Source organism: Enoplosus armatus, chromosome 12 (genome assembly GCF_043641665.1).
Source record: "Enoplosus armatus isolate fEnoArm2 chromosome 12, fEnoArm2.hap1, whole genome shotgun sequence".
Lineage (NCBI taxonomy): Eukaryota > Metazoa > Chordata > Actinopteri > Centrarchiformes > Enoplosidae > Enoplosus > Enoplosus armatus.
In genome coordinates this window covers 24500301-24520228 of record NC_092191.1, presented here as the reverse complement: position 1 = coordinate 24520228, position 19928 = coordinate 24500301, and the positions used below count along the sequence as shown (strand labels likewise).

The window sequence follows — 19928 nt, the reverse complement described above, 5'->3', positions numbered from 1 at the left end:
AGGCCCCAGAGCATTAGTGAGGTCCAACACTGATGTTGGGTGATCAGGTCTGGCTCAATGTCAGCGTTCCAGTTCATCCCAAAGTTTCAAATCAGTGTCTGATTCTAAAACACCAGGTATGTGAATGTAGATTTGACCCACAAGAAAACCGGAGTTACCAAGGCGCGCGCGCGCGCGCGCACACACAGACACAGACACACAGACACACACCGATATACACTGACCTGCACTGTTACATAGATAGTCCACAGCCAGCCCCTTAGAAACAACATGTCTGCTGATTGAAGGACACAACCGCACAACAGACATATCTGAAGCCAATAAGAGAACCGAGAAGCACAACGACTTTCCTTCTACTGTGTTCGCACACTTACACAATTACGTTGTTGATGTTTGTCGCGCTTCACTTACGCAATTTTCATCATCATCTAGCGACGGAAAATGGCGACCAGTCAGTGTAATGTTTACTAGTCGCCAGTAGGGGAAGACAAAGCATTGGATATCATATTTAAACCGACCTACGGTTTGGCCCCTTTGGCCGCCGTATGTTGTCATCGCTTCGTTCATTGTTCAATTTATTGTATTATAATTAGTGACGCTGAAGAATTTAAAAGAAGACACTAATAGGCCTACGTCTGTTTAACACTAAACACTCATGCTTTAGCCAAATGTAGCCTATGATTGCCCTATTTGCTTGATAACTTAGATCAGTTTGACAGTTCCTGCTGGAGTGATTACAATGACTTGCAGACACGAACTACTGTGCACAGGGCCATAGCCAGGAATTTAGAAATACTTGGGTATTTTATGGATAATAAAGGATTGTAGAAATGTTTTTGCCTGGTTTGGTCACAAGAATGACAAACCAGTGAGCTGCTATTTTATCATGTTCACACACCTTTCTTAAACAGGGACTGGAAAGCATTTAGGGAATTATAGCCTACTTACTCGCTTTCCTTCAGAGAGTGAGATGTTCAGATGGACTCCAAAATTGAAAGCTAAGCCTAACAACAGGTTGCTAAAACCCCCACATTCCAGCATCAGCATTTAAGGGGAAATTATCCGAGTTTACTGTTGAATGTATGTGAATGTATGTCAGACAAAACAGCATTAATTTTGCATCTATCTGGCAGCAAATGTGCCATTCTTACTGCTTCTTCTAGTCTGAACTGGAATTAATCCTCCACAGTTTACTTGTGTAGCCTCAGAGAGCAAAGGTGTTGTATGGGGTTGAAATCAAGACTCTGGGCAGACCAGTCAACTTATTCTACACCAAACTGGGACTGACATTCTTTTATGGTGCTGCTTTGTGAACGGGGACATTGTCATGTTGAAACAGGAAAGGGACAAAGATTTCTGTTCATCAGAACTAAGGGGCCCAAACAGGACACAAGTACACAAAGGTATGTGGTTCATGGTTGATGGGTGTCTGTGTGTGTCTCAGATACGGAGAAGGAGACAAAGACTAAAAAGAATTATAATAACTGCACATGCTGTGCTGTTTGTTTTATCTTTATCAGTTCTGGTGACCACTTTTTCTCCCCACGGTAAAATCGAGAGAGAGAGAGAGAGAGAGAGAGAGAGAGAGAGAGAGAGAGAGAGAGAGAGAGAGAGAGAGAGAGAGGAATTCCAGGAGGTTTCAGGTTGCTCAACTCCAGAGACTCAGTGCAGATATTTCTTTACATTCCTCTTGAACCTTTTAGAAAACAGTCCTGGAGAATGTCTCATCACACACACACACACACACACACACACACACACACACACACACACACACACACACACACACACACAGTGCCAAACAGCTGGCTCAGCATGCACCAATACACACCCAAAGAGTCTTGGACAAAAAAATACATGTATCATTCTTTTTCATCAGAGAGTGTTTATAGATATGCATCAAAATATACACGTTTGTGTGAAGTGAAACAAAGAAAACACGAGAGTATGTTGTATACAGTATTCATCCTTCTAAAAAAGAACTTGAAATTGTCACATTCTAAATTTGGATCCAAAGTTGAAAACTCTTTTCTTTCTCAGAGCCTCCACATTTTGAGCACAAACCCCCTCCTCATTTCTGGGACTATTTTGTGAGAGCTGACCTGTTTCTTGTCAACGTTCCCGCATGGCAACTGTCAAAGTAATTTCACCTCAAAATGGCACTTTTTCAGCCACCTGCTCTCTGGAGAACAGTTCATGATAAATGGGATGACCACTTGAAACACAAATATGTGGTTTACATGATCAAATGATCGGCCTTTAATGGGGAAACACAACATTCAAAAATTTCAGAACTGAGGAGGAGTATTTGTACAAATGAGCCCAAAAATCAAATGTCAGCTCACTTCAACATGAGAAAACCCAACCTTTACTCTCTCTCTAATGTACATTAGAGCATGTCAAGTATTTTTTCGTGTATTTTATTTGATTCCTTTTTATGTTTATTTCTGTATTCATTATTTTTGCTGATGGCTGGATTAACCTGCAAAGGGGCCCCTAAAGCAAAATTGGCCTGCTGTTCCCCCATTAACCCCATGACTCCCCTTTTTCTTTGCATTGTTCCCAGTATTCCTGTTCTGGAATACAATCTAGCTCCAGGTTTGCTGTGTGCTAATCACAATTTAATATGGGAACATGTGCTAAATATACACAAAATCAGCTGAAATAATAAAAGTGGTAAACATATTTTTTAACATAGGGACCCACTTCAAGACAGACACGACTCTGTGTCCGCTGGATGTGGAAATAAGCATCTGTTAGTTCACCATATCAACTAAAAAGGTGCTGAGATGTTAATGTTGTGTTAACTGTTTGTTCCTGCTGTCACCAAGTGGCCTGAAAAAATCCATTATTGCAGGTTTAAGGCTCTTGTCATGTCAGTCAATACTATAATAAGTGCTGCATTTCCTCATATTTCCGAATGAAGTTGGGAAATATGGGAATATTCAGTGATCCAGCCCTGGGTTTGTCTGACTGGCTGATAGTTAATCTATTGTTGAATAATAAATATGAATACATAGCTGCCTTGTCAATGAGGGTCTGAAGGGGGCTTATTGTCATATATATGTCAAGATATATATATAATGTCAGGTTTACAGCATGTTTTGTGCCTGATGAAGATCCATAACTGATGAAAATTTGAACAGCACCAGTGAATCAGAAATAACACTGAACTGCCTTTAAGTTTGCTCTAAGTGACAAAATATATATAGGCTATACATGTGGCATGAAATTGAATATTCAGTTCAAATGTATTTCCACTGATCAAGTAAAAGTTACATATGGCTGAAAAATGTAGAAGATATTCATACTAAAGGGGTTTTGAATTTGCTTGCATGATCAACTCTGCATCATTACTGTCATCAGTATGAATAGAAATACATTTTCTGTTTTTCTGAAGCATTTCTATATTCATTTGTATGCACACAGAAATGCAAAGACACACACACACACACACACACACACACACACACACAAACACACACACACACACACACACACACACACACACACACACACACACACACAGTGCAATGGCAGACAAGGGAAAAAGGATATGAAATGCTGCCTGGACACATGACTGCTCTTTGTTTGTGATTGGTCAGCCTCTGAGATGTTCTGCTTGCACACTTCACACAGCACAGTGGTAAGAGAGAAATAGGAAAATACAGTTTGTAAAGCATTTATACAAAAATAAGAGAAAATGTGAAATGTGGTAAATTGTGGTGGAAAAATGGTCATTGTTAAATGTAGCCACAAAGCTGCTATTAAATATTATTTGTCTTTTAAAGAAATCCTTCTTGGCCTTTTGGCTAATTTGTTCCTAGATTATAAAATGGTAAAATAGACAGATGTCCTTGGTTTGTTGCTGTAAATCATCACATGGAGTCCTTTTCTTTCTGTCAGGTGATGTGTCAAATTACATGTTGAATTCATAGAAAGGTGCTAAAACAAGTGCCCTGTTATTTTGCAGTTGAGTAAAAAGTCCTTTAACATAGCAGAGAAACACAGACAGACACTGATGGCAGAGATGTTCAGACATCAAATATGAAAATATGCTGTTTATGAAACATCAAGTCCCCTACAGGTAAACTATAACACAACTCACTGCTGCCACTCTGTCTTGCTCCTCTCATTCGCTCTTTGATGGAGCACACCTTCGTCATGATGCCTCCGAAATATTTCCAAAATGTCAGTCTAGTGTCTGTGGGACTGAGGCAGAGACCCAGTCCAGGATTCTGAAGGATACAGATCAGACTGTGGAGTAGTGCTGAGGGAGCCCATCTGAAGCATGTTTGTTGTAGCTGCAGCAACAGAGTCTGTCTGACAGGAGGTGATAATAACAGCCAGCGATGATACTGGTGACCAGGATCTGTGAGACAGTGTCATGTATCGGGCCTCCTCTGTACGGAGCTCCTCAACGGGCTACAGCCCGTGTCTCTGCCCTCCAGCAGTCATTCGGCACCGGAGCAGAGACCCGTCTGGAGGCCGTGTGTTGGCTCTACTCGCAGGCCGACACGCTGCTGATCTTGGCGGTGTTCTCGGTCCAGGGCTGCAGGTTCTGCAGGGCGAACAGAGAGCTGTTCTGCAGGCACAGCGGGTCCGGGGTAGCTGGCTGGTTGACGGTCTTCTGGAAGGCCTCCTGCTGCAGCTGCATGAGGATCCGGTTGGCCTGCTGCCGCTCCGCCTCCCGCTCCTCCGCCGTCTGCCGCCTGCAACAGCCACAAGGACACACCGTGGAGTCGCTCACACATCATCCAAACCTAGAGATCCCAGTGTGGAGGTTCCTCCCATGCGGTGTTATAATCACAATATTATAACAATCCTCTCTATGTTCATATATACACGTGTAGTGTAGTGTATTTCTGTTATTATTATTATTATTATTATTATTATTATTATTATGTGTTTTATTTAAAACGGGAAGTCGGGCGACATGGCTTCAGGTCGTGGCCAGGATTTGTTAATTTGTTGAGAAAGTGCAGGATACAAATGAAGATAAAAAAAATAAGACTACTAATATAAAATAAGTACTTTCGTTTATTTGGGTTTGTGCGACAGTGCAATGCACAGAATAAAATTGCCTCTGGGCAGCGTGCGTCACTTTACAATCTGTGAATTGTTACAAAATCTAAAGTTTTATTATTGTCGACAAAAAAAATGAAATAATACAAAACGTGCTACGATAACTGTGACGCTCCCTCAGTTTCTCAGCCAATTTTCAAAATCGTGAAAAAAGAATTTATTCTATTCTATTCTGCCATTTATTCTTGTCTCGTAAATGATTACTACGTCTGCAAAATGCAGAAATAACGCACAGTATTTCAAGGACCGTTTTGATCCGTCTTTCCAGGCCCAGAGAGTCTTCTTTAGTTCTTCTTTATGTCCACATAAGATTTTCCAATAAATTTGAGCTATGAAGAACCTCAAAAAAAATTGTGATAAAATTGTGGTCTTACTAAGGCTACATGTTTATTACATTTCATCTATGAAAATACGATTCTATACCGAAAGACATATTTTATTTCATTTAAGGAATATGCTGAATCCAGTTATATTTTTAAATGCCAGTCACAATGTCTTATTTCTACCTCACAGAAACGTGTAGAAGGAGCTGTTTGAGGCATTGTTACTCTGACACTGTATTTACTCCATTTTTAAGTTATACAATAGCCTGGTTCAATTTAAAGGAAGATTTCTATGTCTCCTGCTGCATGTGGAGGCAGTGGGGTTGAGAGCCTCTTCATGTCAGTGGTCACCAAATATGTTCACACACTCCATTTTAAGAGCATTTAAAGCATTTTATACACTCAGTGTCCGGTTTATTAGGTACAGCTAGCTAAAACCAATGCAGTCTAATTTCAATAAATCCTTCCTTAATGACGTGTTTCTATTTTTTTCTCTACCCCATTTTTATCAAAAAGGGTTGGCTAACTAACAGATAACACCTCTCTGTATAACGCAATACAGTTCAACAGCAGCACAAAGTTAGCACCTTCATGAAGGAGGATTTACTGCAGGACTACTGGACATGGTTTTAGCTAGCTGTACCTAATAAACTGGACACTGAGTGAATATTTACTTATTATTTGTTATGATTTAGTGTAAAAGTCAGATAAGGGCACATATGACGACAACCACAGTGGTGGGAGGGAAGTATAAAACACTCATATTGTGCTTCAAAGCAAAGACAAAACCATTTTTCAATTTTGGTCCAACGGGACCTCCTGGAGCCTTTTAAATACCGCTGGAGGACCCCAGACAGCCGCTAGGAACCAAATTGACCTACAGCCCTCCTTAAAGAATGCAGGGCCTCTTTGGTGGGGTTAGTGGCTCTAACAAAACTCCCCAAAAATCACCCTCTGCTTTGTAGAGATAATAATGCATTGGTAAAAGGAACAAAACCAAACCATAATTTCACCTCCATTTGGTGCGTCTGTTTTGGAACCAGGTTTTGACCTGCGCGTCAGTCATCTTCAGGGCTTTGGCAAGGGCGGCCCGCTCAGCAGACGCCAGATACTTTTGCCGGTGGAAGCGTTTCTCCAACTCACAGATCTGCAGCCGCGTGAAAGAGGTCCGAGGCTTCTTCTTCTTAGGAGGCGTCCGGTTCTGGTAGGGATGACCTACACGACGTGTTACAGTCAGGGGTGAGAGGGACACTGGACAGGACAGGACAGGACAAGACAGGAAAGGAAAGGAAAGGACAGTACAAATGAGGACAGGACAGGACAGGTCAGGTCAGGATGGTACAAGTCAGGACAGGACAAGTAAGGACCATATAGAACAGGACAAGATGGAAGGAGGACAGGACCGGACAGTATGAGTCAGGACAGGTCAGGACAGAAAGGAAGGAGGACAGGACAGGACAGGACAGGACAAGTCAAAGCAGGGTATTATGGGTGCCACATATGCAGAGCAATCAGACAGAAAATGAGTGAGAGCCAAGATATGACCCTTTATATAGGACCTTAAAAAGCGAGAGTCCGTATTTGATCTGAAAATATGAAATATATAAATCGTGTTCTAATATACACAGCATATGTCCATACCTATATCTAGACCTGTGTGTGTGTGTGTGTGTGTTTTCTATTTATTAGCATCTTATTTATTAGCATTTTTATGTCACAAGTTCAATAAGTAAATAGATATTTATACATTTAGATTTATATACCATAACCGAAGAACCTTTGCAAAACTTTTGTTAACCCATGGCATATTCAAAGACCTCGAGAGAACTTGTTTTCTGCATAGGTGAATGTTGATGAAATCATTTGTCACAATAATTTATTACCCAACAGAATTCCAATCAGCCCAGTCAAACGTAAATGAGCTTACATTTGACATTATATCAGTACAGTGTCATACGTTGAATATGGCTGTGGATGTTAACAAACATAATGCAGGGATTTTGCTGTAAGAGCTTACAGCAAACTGAAGCGACGGCCCTGCAGGCAAAGAACACAGAGAGGAAGACCCCAGGAGAGGAAGATCACACAGCTCACTGTCTGCAGCACATCACTGACGTATCACACGTCACTGTGTAAAATAACACTAGCAGTCTATTAAAGTAGTGATAATAATACAAAGGAGGGGGTATTCCGTCTCCAGTATCTTACAGAAATACTGTAGTGTATTTTGGCTGAGACAGACAGATAGATACTATTGCAGTGACATTATGTTATTAGGTTTGGCCTCTTTCATTTTAATGACTTTAGACGTACATACTGTGTGTGTGTATAAATATATTTACCAACTTAAATGACATTAAGCAGAAGTTATAGCGTAGCCCACCAAGTCTATTTTCAGTTTATTTTCTCGAGTTTCTTATTGTAATAGGGGCGATTCTTGTCTAGCTGGAAACAAAACAGCTTGTGAAGCAATATTTGTATTATTTTAATTTTTTAAATGTTATTTTTAAGTTTTCAAAAATGACAATTCTGCGCTGTGACTCGGCTGCCCTAGCTTCAATAGTGCCCGTTTGATTGTGAGATGTGAATCAGTATTTGGTGGATCGCAGTGGTAAAATGTAAGAGTAAAAAAAAAAAAAGACAGATCTTTCTTGAGCTCTCTCTAATAAATACTGTGTGAATAATGGCCATATCCTGTTGAACCATTCATCAGCGATTCACTCATAGTGAAATTCTTTGGTACACATGAGCAGGCGGATGATGAGCACACACCAGGACCTTTCAGACTGCTCCGTGGAGCTTTGTGTTATTTTCTGAAGGATTAGTGAAGTGCTTGCTCATGGGGGGAACTATCGAGTCTCTGTAAATATATTATATAAGAATACGGTCTAGACCTGCTCTATATAAAAAGTGTCATGAGATAAAATGTTGTGATTTGACGCTATATAAATAAAACTGAAATGAAATTTCCCGCAAAAAGCTGCAGCCTCAAGAGTAGGCTATGTTCTGAATATCTTTTAAAATAGACTAGTGGATTGGATTTTTCCCTTGTGCCTAACAATAGCTATATTATCATGTTATATATATTATATTATGATCCCACCTGTGAACCTGTCTTTGGTGTAGCGTCGGTTGCTCTCCATCCAGGGGAACGTCAGCGCAGTCAGGTTGTTGATGGTCCCGCTCACCGGCGGCACAGAGGAGTTTGCGCAGCTCAGAGGCCGGTGAGCGGGGACACGGATGACCCCGGCGGCGTTCACGTTAGGCCCGTTCGTATTAACGCCCATGTTCATGTGATAAGCTCCGCCTAGGGAAGCCACCCCGCACGAGCTGGTGGTGCCGTTATATCCGGTGTTACCGCATGTGAAGCCGCCGTTCACGCCGCTACTCGCGCTGCTGTTGTAGGCCGCGTGTCCGTAGTCCTGCTCGTGCATCCTCACGCCCAGCATGCAGCTCTGCTCCACGTTGCTGAGGATCTGATCTATACCGAAGCTGATGGGCTCCACGTGCGTGTGCTGCTGCAGATGCGCACCCAATATCCCTATGTGATCCATGGCCTCCGCGAGCCCCCAGCTCCGGCGCGAGGAACAGAGGTTGCTCCACGCGCCGCTCCCTGGACTCTTCAGTCTGGGATTCTTCTACTCGAGCTCCGATCGTTATCTAGTGAGTGCTGGAGCACTGTGTGTGAGTCTGTCTGTGTGCGCATGCAGGAGAGGGAGGCTGGACCGCACCCCCAGCTGCGCGAGGACATCAATCAAACTGCCAAATAGACAGTGCGAGATTAAGCCCCAATTTTAGGCCTAGAAACTCGATTGGCTGAAGACTATGCGCTCTATGGAGGCTTTATGGCACACTTCATAAAACACTGATTAACAGCTGGACAAGATCAAGGTTTATCTGCTTCACTCTCCACACACACACACACCACACACACACACACGCCAACGACTTTATTTTATTGTAAAGCTTTAGTTTAGCACTTTGTTTCTGGTGTTTGCATTAAATAAATATTCTCCCGTCGGCGCTGGTTGCCACTGAGAACATCTATTGTAGGCTTCATTTTTGCGATCGTTTATTCTTAACGGAGATTAAGTTCTTAACTGGCGGTTTGTGACATTTTCAGTATTGACAGATGAAGTCTAGAATGAGCAAAACAGCACATCCTAATCACGGTGCAAAAGGCTGCAATTGGCTTGCAATCGTGCTCCCAAGCAACACATACCTTTCTACACCGATTAATGCGAATTTTGTTATTGGACTAACGAGTTATTAACAAGCAATGAAGGCCTGACAGCCAAATTTAGATGGAGGATTAGAAGTAATAGGAATCAGGGATGTAGGCATACGATAGACCGAAGTTTTAGTTTTTGGCTTTTACTATTTTTTTTTTTTTACCTTTAGCCTACTATTGAGTATCAGGTGCTTTAACATACAACATATCTTTGTTATATTTTTGGTGATTAGTCCTACAGCTGCACAGCTACTCTACTCTGCAGGCAACATTAGGAAAGCAGCAGCAGGGTAGCTCAGCTTTAACAATCTTTAACAGCATTCCACGTTTCCCATAATACATTGTACACTACACTATAGTGTTATGTATAATATTTGCGGAAAGAAGTGTCAGTGGGGATCCTTATGGTTAAACTGCACAACAACATGGAAAGAAAGCCAACTAATTAACTATGAAGGGGGCCGTTGTCTCATAGTCTGTCCATGAATTTAGCTTCTGAAAGGCAACATTATTGACATTTTTCAACTGAAGCGAAAAAATAAAATACCATTAATTCAATACCACCACAGTTTCTCCTTTCAAACCAAAAGGACAATTTATAAAGAATAAATAATAAACTTCGTCTGTTTGATCCCTGCTGCAGAAATTTGGGAACCTTAATAAATTTGGCCTAATCGGTTGAAATTATACACACTAAAAATGATTGATGTTTAATGTAGGCTACTCATTTATTGTTATGGAGCTGGCGCCATTATTAATTCATGTTCAGAGTGATGACATCGCTGCAAACACTGATGCGCTTTCATTTGTTACCGTGAACAGAACAGAGCTGCTGGAATATTTCGCTACATCGTTTCATGGCATCTTTCCATGACTAAAAGCAGCCGAGGCCCAGAGTCAAAGTGACGTTTTAATAATACAAATAAATGGCAAGTCATTATTTGGCATTAGGTTAGGCTACATTCATTAAAAATATTAATGAATACGGAAATGATCACTGACTATGCAGCGGGTTTGAATTAGAGGGATATTCATTGTACCAGAACAAATGGATGTAACTTAGTTTAATCGTAGATCATAAATAACGAGCGCATATTCTGCTGCTGCTCCAACTCCCCAACAATTAGGCCCAAATGAAACATAAAAGCTGTGGCTCATTGATTTTCTCTTCTTCTAAAAGCCACTGGGACTTAATTACTTTACACGGGGCATTAAAGTAACTATTAATATTTGATAGCCTATGGTTTGAACAGCTCTCATTGGCCAACTGACCGACATCAAATTTTAATGCACGCGGTAGCCTATCCGCACATTGAGGTGCTGCTATTCGTTTAAATGTGGACCAATAATGAAGATTAGGAACTGGAATTACTGAGAGACGTTACAGTGGAGCCGGTGCTGCTGTTCAGCTCATCCATCCGAATAGGTTTGATACGGAACGCAACAAATAACCTGTTTTATTTATGATCACATGGCAAACACGTTTTTCTTAAAACAAATGGAAAAAGAAGGAAACATGTTTTTTAAAAAAAAAATTCAGAAGATTATTTGTTAGAATTAACATTTTTGCACTGCGAGACGTGTGTAATGAAAGCTGTGTTAATGTGTGCTGTAGCCTAATGATTTTCGAGCTCAATCATCGAACGACCATTTCCATTCCAGAGCTCAAAGTCCTTTTGGGGTTTGTAAAAATGCTGCACTTCCCTCAGATGGAGACGCGTATTGATTAGTCGGCCGTGTAAAGCACCATCCTCTCCACAGGCTGAAGACCCCAGAGGCTGAGGCTGCCACGGTCCATCAGAGACTCCGCCTAAACTCTGGATTCACACACGTCTAATGACATTTGAACTCGTCGATCTCAGGTCTGCTTCCAGAATCACTTACCGGTCACTTGCTCTGCATTACTCGTCAGGCTTGTGTATTTTTTCTTAACCTACATGTTTCCAGTTTATTAGGGTTAGAGAGGTGTTGATTTAAAGGCATGGTCATTGGTGGCTGTAGTTTGTGCTGCTGCTGGTGGTAAACTTTGTGTTTTACTAAGAAGTGTTTCTAATATTTCATCTTCCCTTATTCATATAAGTAGGGTGGACAAAATATTAGAAACACCTCTCAGCACCACATGTACAGCCTCCAAAAGTAGGTCAAAGATCACCCCTTTAAAACAGTTTCAAAAACTGAACATCAGGCTATAACTTTCATGGACAACAACTCTCTAAATAGAAAGACAATTGAATCCTTTGACCTTACTGCTCTGAGATGACATCGTTGGTCAGTGCCTTCCCAAACTGTTACTGATCAATCAGTTACAAAAAAAAGCATTTTCTGTCACTGCTATGATTAAGGTTTGCTTAGGTGTAGGGAAGGGTTGGGGAATGATCAAGGTCATGGTAAAAAGAAACCGATGATGCCTGGTGGTAGGATATGGAAATGAACTGCTTTGTCCCATGTATCATTTCTTTTGAGAAGACAGTCTCTTTATGAAGGTAGGATTACTGCAGGGCAAGGCTGTTGTATTTGACTGCACTTATTTTAGCTAGGTGTATGCAATAAACAGAGAGAGAGATATATTATTGTCCTCCCTGAAAAAGTGTAGATAGTATGGAATCATGTTTAGATATTACAGCATCTACATTCAAGTTTATCCCAGACAAGGTTCCAACAATCTAACCTGAACAGAAACAGTCAAAATCATGGACTGATGCTTTTTTAAGAATCTCCATTTTGAACCATGTTCAGCAATCATTTAGAGAGAAATGCATTTAAGTGGAGGCGGATACACCAGTTTCTTCAGTGCAAAGCAGCCACAAGACGTGTTTGTGTATTGACTGAAAGTCATTGTGGAAAACAAGTACAAAGTAGAAACTGTCATGGCTCAGGAAATGCAGGATTGGACCCAAATGCAGACGAAGCAGGAAGCAGGATGACTTCAGTGATTACTGATTCAGTGGCTTACTGGCAGGTACAGGTAGGCAGGTACAGGTAGGCAGGTACAGGTAGGCAGGTGCAGGTCTGGGTCCAGGTGACAGAAGCTGGATTGCAAAAACACAAGGCAACATAGCAACTAGGATGAACTGGCAGAGGATCAAAGGAAGTGGACTAGTATATGAGGGAATGATTGCAAGGCAGGTGGGAGTTGCGGGATCTGTAATACAAATTTGAATTGTCCATTGTATATGGGCATGTGGACATCTTCTGAAAAGTCAAACTATTATATATTCTCCCAGACTCCCTGCTGCATGTGTTGCAGCCAATTGCATATGTATATGTGCTTTCCATGTGGCTAACGTGCCTCCTGCTTCCCTCCCTGCGAGAGAGAGACGTGTGGAAGATACATGAGGATGGAGGAATTGTAAAGAAAAACCACCTTATGACTGTTAATACAGAACTGATTTTAGATATATGTCATGTAATGTGACTGATAACAGATGAGAGAGAGAAAGAAATACAGCTATAAATTCCAGCCTGAATAAAATCTATAGCCTACTTAGTTTGTTGCTAATATTATAGGACTAATAATGATGAGACTTTGTGGCTGTACTGGACTGTAGCTATATATGTCGTAGGTATATAGGACAAGAAGCAAACGCCTTTGGGCTGATGAAGAAAAAATGGACAAATTTGCCAAGATTCAGATTCTACACACATGTTGCCGCTGTGCAACCTGTTTCCACAGGTAGTTTGTCTAATCTACAGTGTTACAAATCATGCACTATTATTAATATTATATATAGCATTTTCCACAACAAGCTGCTCTGTTTACTTTCCCATTCAGCTGACCAATCAATAAACAGATTTGGATTGAAGTGGTGTTGCGTTCACTTAATAAATACAGCACAGGATACACCTGTGGTTCCTCCTCTCTCCTCCATTGTCGGTACTGGCCCAGCCCAATGTAGTGTCAGCAGGCCTCGCCTCACTCCCAGATCTTCAAATATGAATTCTTTTGAACATTAGTTTGGAAAGCTGAAGTCAACTGTATCAGTGCTGGTATGTTCCAGCTTCCCCACCGCCATGAATGCAGCATGATCCTGATTGATGTGTACCTATCCGGAGCGTTGCATCCTGGCTTAATAGAAAGGGAACCTTGAGCCACTGTGCTTTGAGAGTGACAGAAGTTAAAGACTCTCTTTCTCAGGTCTGAAATAACAGGCATGGTTAGGGTTACTGAGATGCAAAGATAAGTGAGTGATCATCCTGTTTGTTTAGTAACACTGGGAACAGCAGCCACTGAAGGGAATGTGCACTGTATGGACTCCATCAGCCCCACAGTATCTCTGCTTCCTCTCAGGAGGAAACACACACGCACACACACACACACACACACACACACACACACACACACACACCTGGTCATGTTGTAGAATTACATATACATTTACACATTTTCAGGGAAACAGGCTGTTTTGGTTGTCTACTGCAGGCCATCATTGTACATTCATCAGACTTCACTCTGCTTTGGTGTCGCATTAGTGAAAAAGACTCCATATTTTGTCTTAAGCACTTTCAAATGCTTTGGATGACTGGAAATAGATGCTTTTGAGGGGTTTGCCGTTGATTTCCTGGTCACCAAAGTGTGAAACAATCCTTGAGAGAGCAAGTAATACCCTCTAAAGCAGGTCTGGTCTGTCCTGGTGAACAGTACAGTGCAATACATACATATATATATACATACATACATATACATTGCTATTGTATATATTTTTTACTTTTATTTTTCACTTAAATATTGTAAATGTGTATATTTCTATTTTCTATTTCTTATTTTTTATATTTTGTACGTACTTTTATTTCTAAATTTATGCTACTTTCTACTCTTGAATGGGAGCACTGGTGCTGTATAATTTCCCCCCGGGGATCAATAAAGTATTTCTGATTCAGATTCTGAACAGGAGGTGATGAGGTTTGTGGTTAAGCAGAACAAGACCAGGGTAGTTAGCATGAGCAGCAACCATGGCTGAACAGAGAAGAGGGCCACCTTTTGAAACTAACAGAAAACTGATTGTCAAGTGAAGTCTGAGTAGTGAAGTACAGAAAGTCCACAACAATTAGTTATGCATAAACATGGTGAAATGGGCCAAAAGTGGGGTGCCATTCCTATGGAAGCCTAGTGCTAATGTTAAATGATGTTTTGACCTATCATTAAGCCCTGCAGTGAGTAAACCTACTGAGCCTTCCGACAGGTGACACAGTTCTCTAAAGCTGTGTTCAGACCGACAGTAGTCCTGCGTGAAAAATGCAGCCCTCCCATTCATTTGAATGGAGCCAGTCAAATGAGGGCCTGGCCCCTCTAAAGAACTGCATCCTTTAAATAGGTTCTCTCTTAAGTTAGGGTGCAAAGTCCTACTAAATTATACTTTGAACTAGTAAGTTTGATACTAAACCTGTGTTGATGTTTGGTTTCACCTCAGAGACGTGAAGTTCATCTTAGTGTAAAGTCCACACTAACCAAAATATTGTCACAGAAAATTACATTTTCACTTTCTCTGGCCAATACTGTGTTGTCTCTCGTGCCCAATTGTCTTCGAACACTTTGCAACGCAATAGTGAAGAGCCTAACCTCTAAAACAGCTGACATTAATCACTAAACAACTACAAAAAGGTACATAAACTAGGACAAAGCATTATATGACATAGTCGTTAAAGCACTGACATAATGATAGTGCTACTAATCTTATTACTCTACACACAGTCGATCTATCCACTTAAATTGAATCACCAATGAAGAGGGACTGAGGTTCCCGTTTCTGTCCATGTCATGTTACAAGTCTTCTGCCAGCAGGTCGGTAATCCTCAGTATCTTCACTTGTGGAAAAAGAATGTGAGAGTACAAATCAAAGTCATCATGTCCCAGAGATGTAATCTATCATGGAAAACATGTTACAGACATAAAACAGCCTATATATTTCTCTCCTCCTCATCCTGCAAGTTACCTTTCAAAGCGATGCGCCATGCCAACCACTATTTTACAGAGGACTGTGCTAGGTGTAAGAATTAAGTTATTAAGTAACTTATGCCTACGTAGGAACAATCTCAGGTGGTGCAACCCTTAAAATGTTAGTAGCACGTTAACTCCAACCTGTGGTGGATCAATGTTAACACTCAAATTCTCATACAAATGCCCATATTTGGCTGGTCTAATTCAGTTCAATTCAATTTTATTTATATAGCGCCGAATCACAACAAAAAGTAATCTCATGACACTTTACAAATAGAGCAGGTCTAGATCGACTCTTTATGATATTATTTACATAGACCCAAAAGTTCCCACAATGAGCAAGCAGTTTGGCGACAGTGGCAAGGATAAACTTCCTTTTAAGAGGCAGTAACATTGTCAGAACCAGGACTCTAGGTGGGCGGTCATCTGCTTTGACCGGTTGGGTTGGAGAGAGAGAGAGAGAGAGAGACATAGAGAGGGAGGGAGAGAGAGGAAGGGGGAGAGAGACAGACAGACAGACAGACAGACAGGAGAGAGACAGACAGAGAGAGAGAAAGAGAGAGATTGAGAGAGAGACGTGGAGACACAGACAGACAGACAGACAGACTGACAGCCAGGAAGAGATGTATGGCAGCACTAGCAGTAGCCATAGCAACTATAATAATAATGGAAATATGACTGATAATCAGAATCAGAAAGCACAAAGAAACTCCAGAGAAAATATAAAGTTAGTAACATGTATTGGAGGGACATGAATGTGAAAAGATGGAGAGGGAGAGGGGGAAAGCTCAGTGCATCATGGGAAGTCCCCCAGCAGTCTAGGCCTATAGCAGCATAACTAGGGGCTGGTCCAGGCAGGCATGAGCCAGCCCTAACTATAAGCATTATCAAAAAGCAAAGTTTTAAGCCTAGAGAGTGTGGCTGCCTCCCGGACCCAAACTGGGAGCTGATTCCACAGGAGAGGAGCTTGATAGCTGCCGCCATGGGCCTGCCTGACTCTCATCACTACAGTTATTATGTTTAGTCGTAGTTCTGTCACTATTAAAGCTCCTATTATTAATCTCAGCTAATATTACAGCTATTTCTACTGTTAGTGCTGCCATACATCTTTGCCTACCTATCTGTCTGTCTGTCTGTCTGTCTATCTGTGTCTCTATGTCTATCTCTCTGTCTCTGTCTCTCTCTCTCTCTCTCTCTCTCCCTAAAACCCAACCGGTCAAAGCAGATGACCGCCCACCTAGAGTCTGGTTCTGCTCAAGGTTTCTGCCTCTTAAAAGGAAGTTTTTCCTTGCCACTGTCGCCAAAGTGCTTGCTCATGGTGGGAACTGTTGGGTCTCTGTAATAACATTATAAAGAGTCGGTCTAGACCTGCTCTATTTTGTAAAGTGTCATGAGATGACTTTGCTGTGATTTGGCGCTATATAAATAAAATTGAATTGAATTGAATTGAATTGATAGCTGAAGGCTTTGGCTCCTATTCAAATTTTGGAGACTCTCGGAACCACAAGCTACCCTGCATTCTGGGAGCGCAGTGCTCTAGTGGGGTAATAGGGTACTATGAGCTCTTTAAGATATAATGGTGCCTGACCAGTAAGAGCGTTGTAGGTCAGGAGAAGGATTTTAAACTCTATTCTGGATTTTACAGGGAGCCAGTGCAGAGAAGCTAATACAGGAGAAATATGATCTCTTTTCCTGGTTCCTGTCAGTACACGTGCCGCAGCATTCTGGATCAACTGGAGAGTCTTCAGGGACTTATTGGGACAGCCTGATAATAAGGAACTGCAATAATCCAGCCTAGACGTGACAAATGCATGGACTAATTTTTCTGCATCTGTTTGAGACAGGATCTTCCTGATTGTTGCAATGTTGCGAAGGTAAAAAAAAGGCAGTCCTTTAAGTTTTTTTATGTGAGAGTTAAAGGACATGTCCTGATCAAAGACAACTCTGAGATTCCTCACGGTGGCGCTGGAGGTCAGGGCAATGCCATCTAGAGTAACAATATCCTTAGATACAGTGTTTCTGAGGTGTTCCGGGCCAAGAACAATAACTTCTGTCTTGCCCGAGTTCAACATCAGACAATTGCAGGTCATCCAGGTCTTTATGTCCTTAAGGCATGCTTGGAGCTTAGCTAACTGATGAGGTTCTTCTGGCTTGATCGATAGGTATAACTGGGTATCGTCTGCATAGCAATGAAAATGTGAGTGTTTTCTGATGATATCTCCTAAAGGAAGCATATATAAGGTGAATAGTATTGGTCCAAGCACAGAACCTTGTGGAACTCCATGACTGACTTTGGCGTGCACGGAGGATTCATCATTAACATGTACAAACTGTGATCGATCTGATAAATACGACTTAAACCAGCTTAGTGCGGTTCCTTTAATGCCAATTAAATGTTCCAGTTCTCTGTAATAGGATATGATGGTCAATGGTGTTGAATGCAGCACTAAGATCTAACAAAACAAGTACAGAGACAAGTTCTTTGTCTGATGCAATTAGAAGGTCATTTGTAAGTTTCACCAGTGCTGTCTCTGTGCTCTGAAACCTGACTGAAAGTCCTCAAGCAACTTATTGTCATGTAGAAAGTCAGCTAGAGTGAAAGGGAGGGTTCGATATAGGTCTATAGTTGGCTAAAACCTCTGGATCAAGAGTGGTCTTTTTAAGAAGAGGTTTAATTACAGCTACTTTAAAGGACTGTGGTACATAGCCTGTTAATAAAGACAGATTGATCATATCTAATAAAGAAGTGCTGACTAAAGGTAAAACCTCTTTAAGCAGCCAGGTTGGGACGGGGTCTAAGAGACCTGAAGGCAGGAGGTGGTCAATGTTGTCTCTAATAGTTAGAATTTTATCATTAAAGAAGCTCATGAAGTCATTAGGGTTATAGGGATACATGGCTCAATAGGGCTGTGACTCTCTGTCAGCCTGGCAACAGTGCTGAAAAACCCCTCGGGATTGTTCTTGTTCTCTTCTATTAATGTTGAGTAATAGGCTGCTCTGGCTTTACAGAAAACCTTCCTATAAGTTTTAAGACTATCTTGACATATGAAATGTGATTTCTCCAGTTTGGTGGAGCGCCATTTCCTTTCAAATTTCTGCGCTCTTGTCTTTAATTTAAGGGTTTGGGTGTTATACCATGGAGCTGACTTTCTTTGTTTTATTATCTTCTTTTTTAGAGGGGCAATAGAGTCGAGTGTCAGTCGCATTGAGCCTGCGGCACTTTCAACAAGACCGTCCATTTGGGAGGGACTAAGGTTAGCATAGGAGTTCTCAGTTGTATTGAGACATGGCATTGAATTAAATGCCGATGGAATCACTTCCTTAAATTTAGCAGCACTATCAAATAGATATCTGGTGTAGGTATGTTTGCCTAATGACATATTCTTCATGACACAGCCAGGTTTCTGTCAGACAGAGTAGATCAATATGATTATCTGATATTAACTTGTTTACTAATACAGCTTTAGATGACAGAGATCTGATGCTGTATATATGAACAGTCCACACTTAATTTTCCTATTGTTTTGGCCTATAGCAGTGGTGGTCTTAATTTTTATTAAGTTTTTATTAATGACTCCTCTCCTGTTTACTTTTGACTGAATTAATTAAGTGGTCGGGGGGCAGACATTTCTATTATTATTTCTATTTGATAAATATGAAGGAAACCATGAAAGCACAGTCCCCTGGATACCAATATACTTCTCCTGTTTTCCGAAGTAGCTTGTCTAATTAGAATGTCCCTTGTCTGTGCATTCAATGCAATTCTTAATATGCTTTGTCATCAGTTATTTTTCTAATATTTGTCAAATACCGATGACGACTCTCCGCTCTCTACTCAGCAGGACACAACCTGTCACATTCATATAGAGCATGTGGTGGCGGGACTGTTACAGACAGATAGCCATGTTTCATGGTCGCATTGTTTAAGGAGGCTAGTGGTTGTAAAATGTACACGCAGAGTGAATCGCAACTTGTTAATCAAAACTATTTTATCAGAATCAAAAATGAATATAATAAAGTAGCTGGCTGGACTTACATAAGTAGTTGGCTGTTATGCTTATCTGAAGCTCTGCAAGAAATGTGTCTATCTCCTCCATCTTGGTTCGTTCCGTTCATGTCTGAGAGTTTCATTTGTTCTACAAAGCTCATTCATATTTTCTCTCAACTGTCCAGCAGCAGTATTGGTTTATTCTTTAAAGGTCTCATATTATGCTCATTTCAAGCTCTATATTTTTATTCTGGGACATAGCTTTGCCTGATTCACAGTTCAAAAAATATATTAATTATTTATCTTATACGGGTCCTTTATGCCGCCCCTCTGTCTGAAACTAGCCATTTTAGCTCTTCTCTTTAA

The 19928-nt window shown here is 41.1% G+C and overlaps 1 protein-coding gene across 1 annotated transcript; it reads right to left on the bottom strand.

The window, feature by feature from the left end:
- Positions 1–4501: 4501 nt before the first annotated feature.
- Positions 4502–8962, bottom strand: tlx1 (T cell leukemia homeobox 1). The gene is made up of 3 exons (XM_070915822.1): positions 8512–8962; positions 6422–6623; positions 4502–4712 (listed from the first exon to the last, which is right to left on the bottom strand). The coding sequence occupies exons 1-3, from the start codon at positions 8960–8962 to the stop codon at positions 4502–4504; spliced, it is 864 nt and encodes a 287-aa protein (XP_070771923.1).
- Positions 8963–19928: the final 10966 nt, after the last annotated feature.

Bases quoted from the DNA above. Each gene is read 5' to 3' on its own strand.
- tlx1 (XM_070915822.1), bottom strand. From the start codon at position 8,962: ATGGATCACATAGGGATATTGGGTGCGCATCTGCAGCAGCACACGCAC. The intron at 6,624-8,511 runs GTGGGATCATAA...CACGTCGTGTAG, and splicing joins CACCAAAGACAGGTTCACAG to GTCATCCCTACCAGAACCGG. The intron at 4,713-6,421 runs GTGAAATTATGG...TGGCTGTTGCAG, and splicing joins AACAGACGCACCAAATGGAG to GCGGCAGACGGCGGAGGAGC.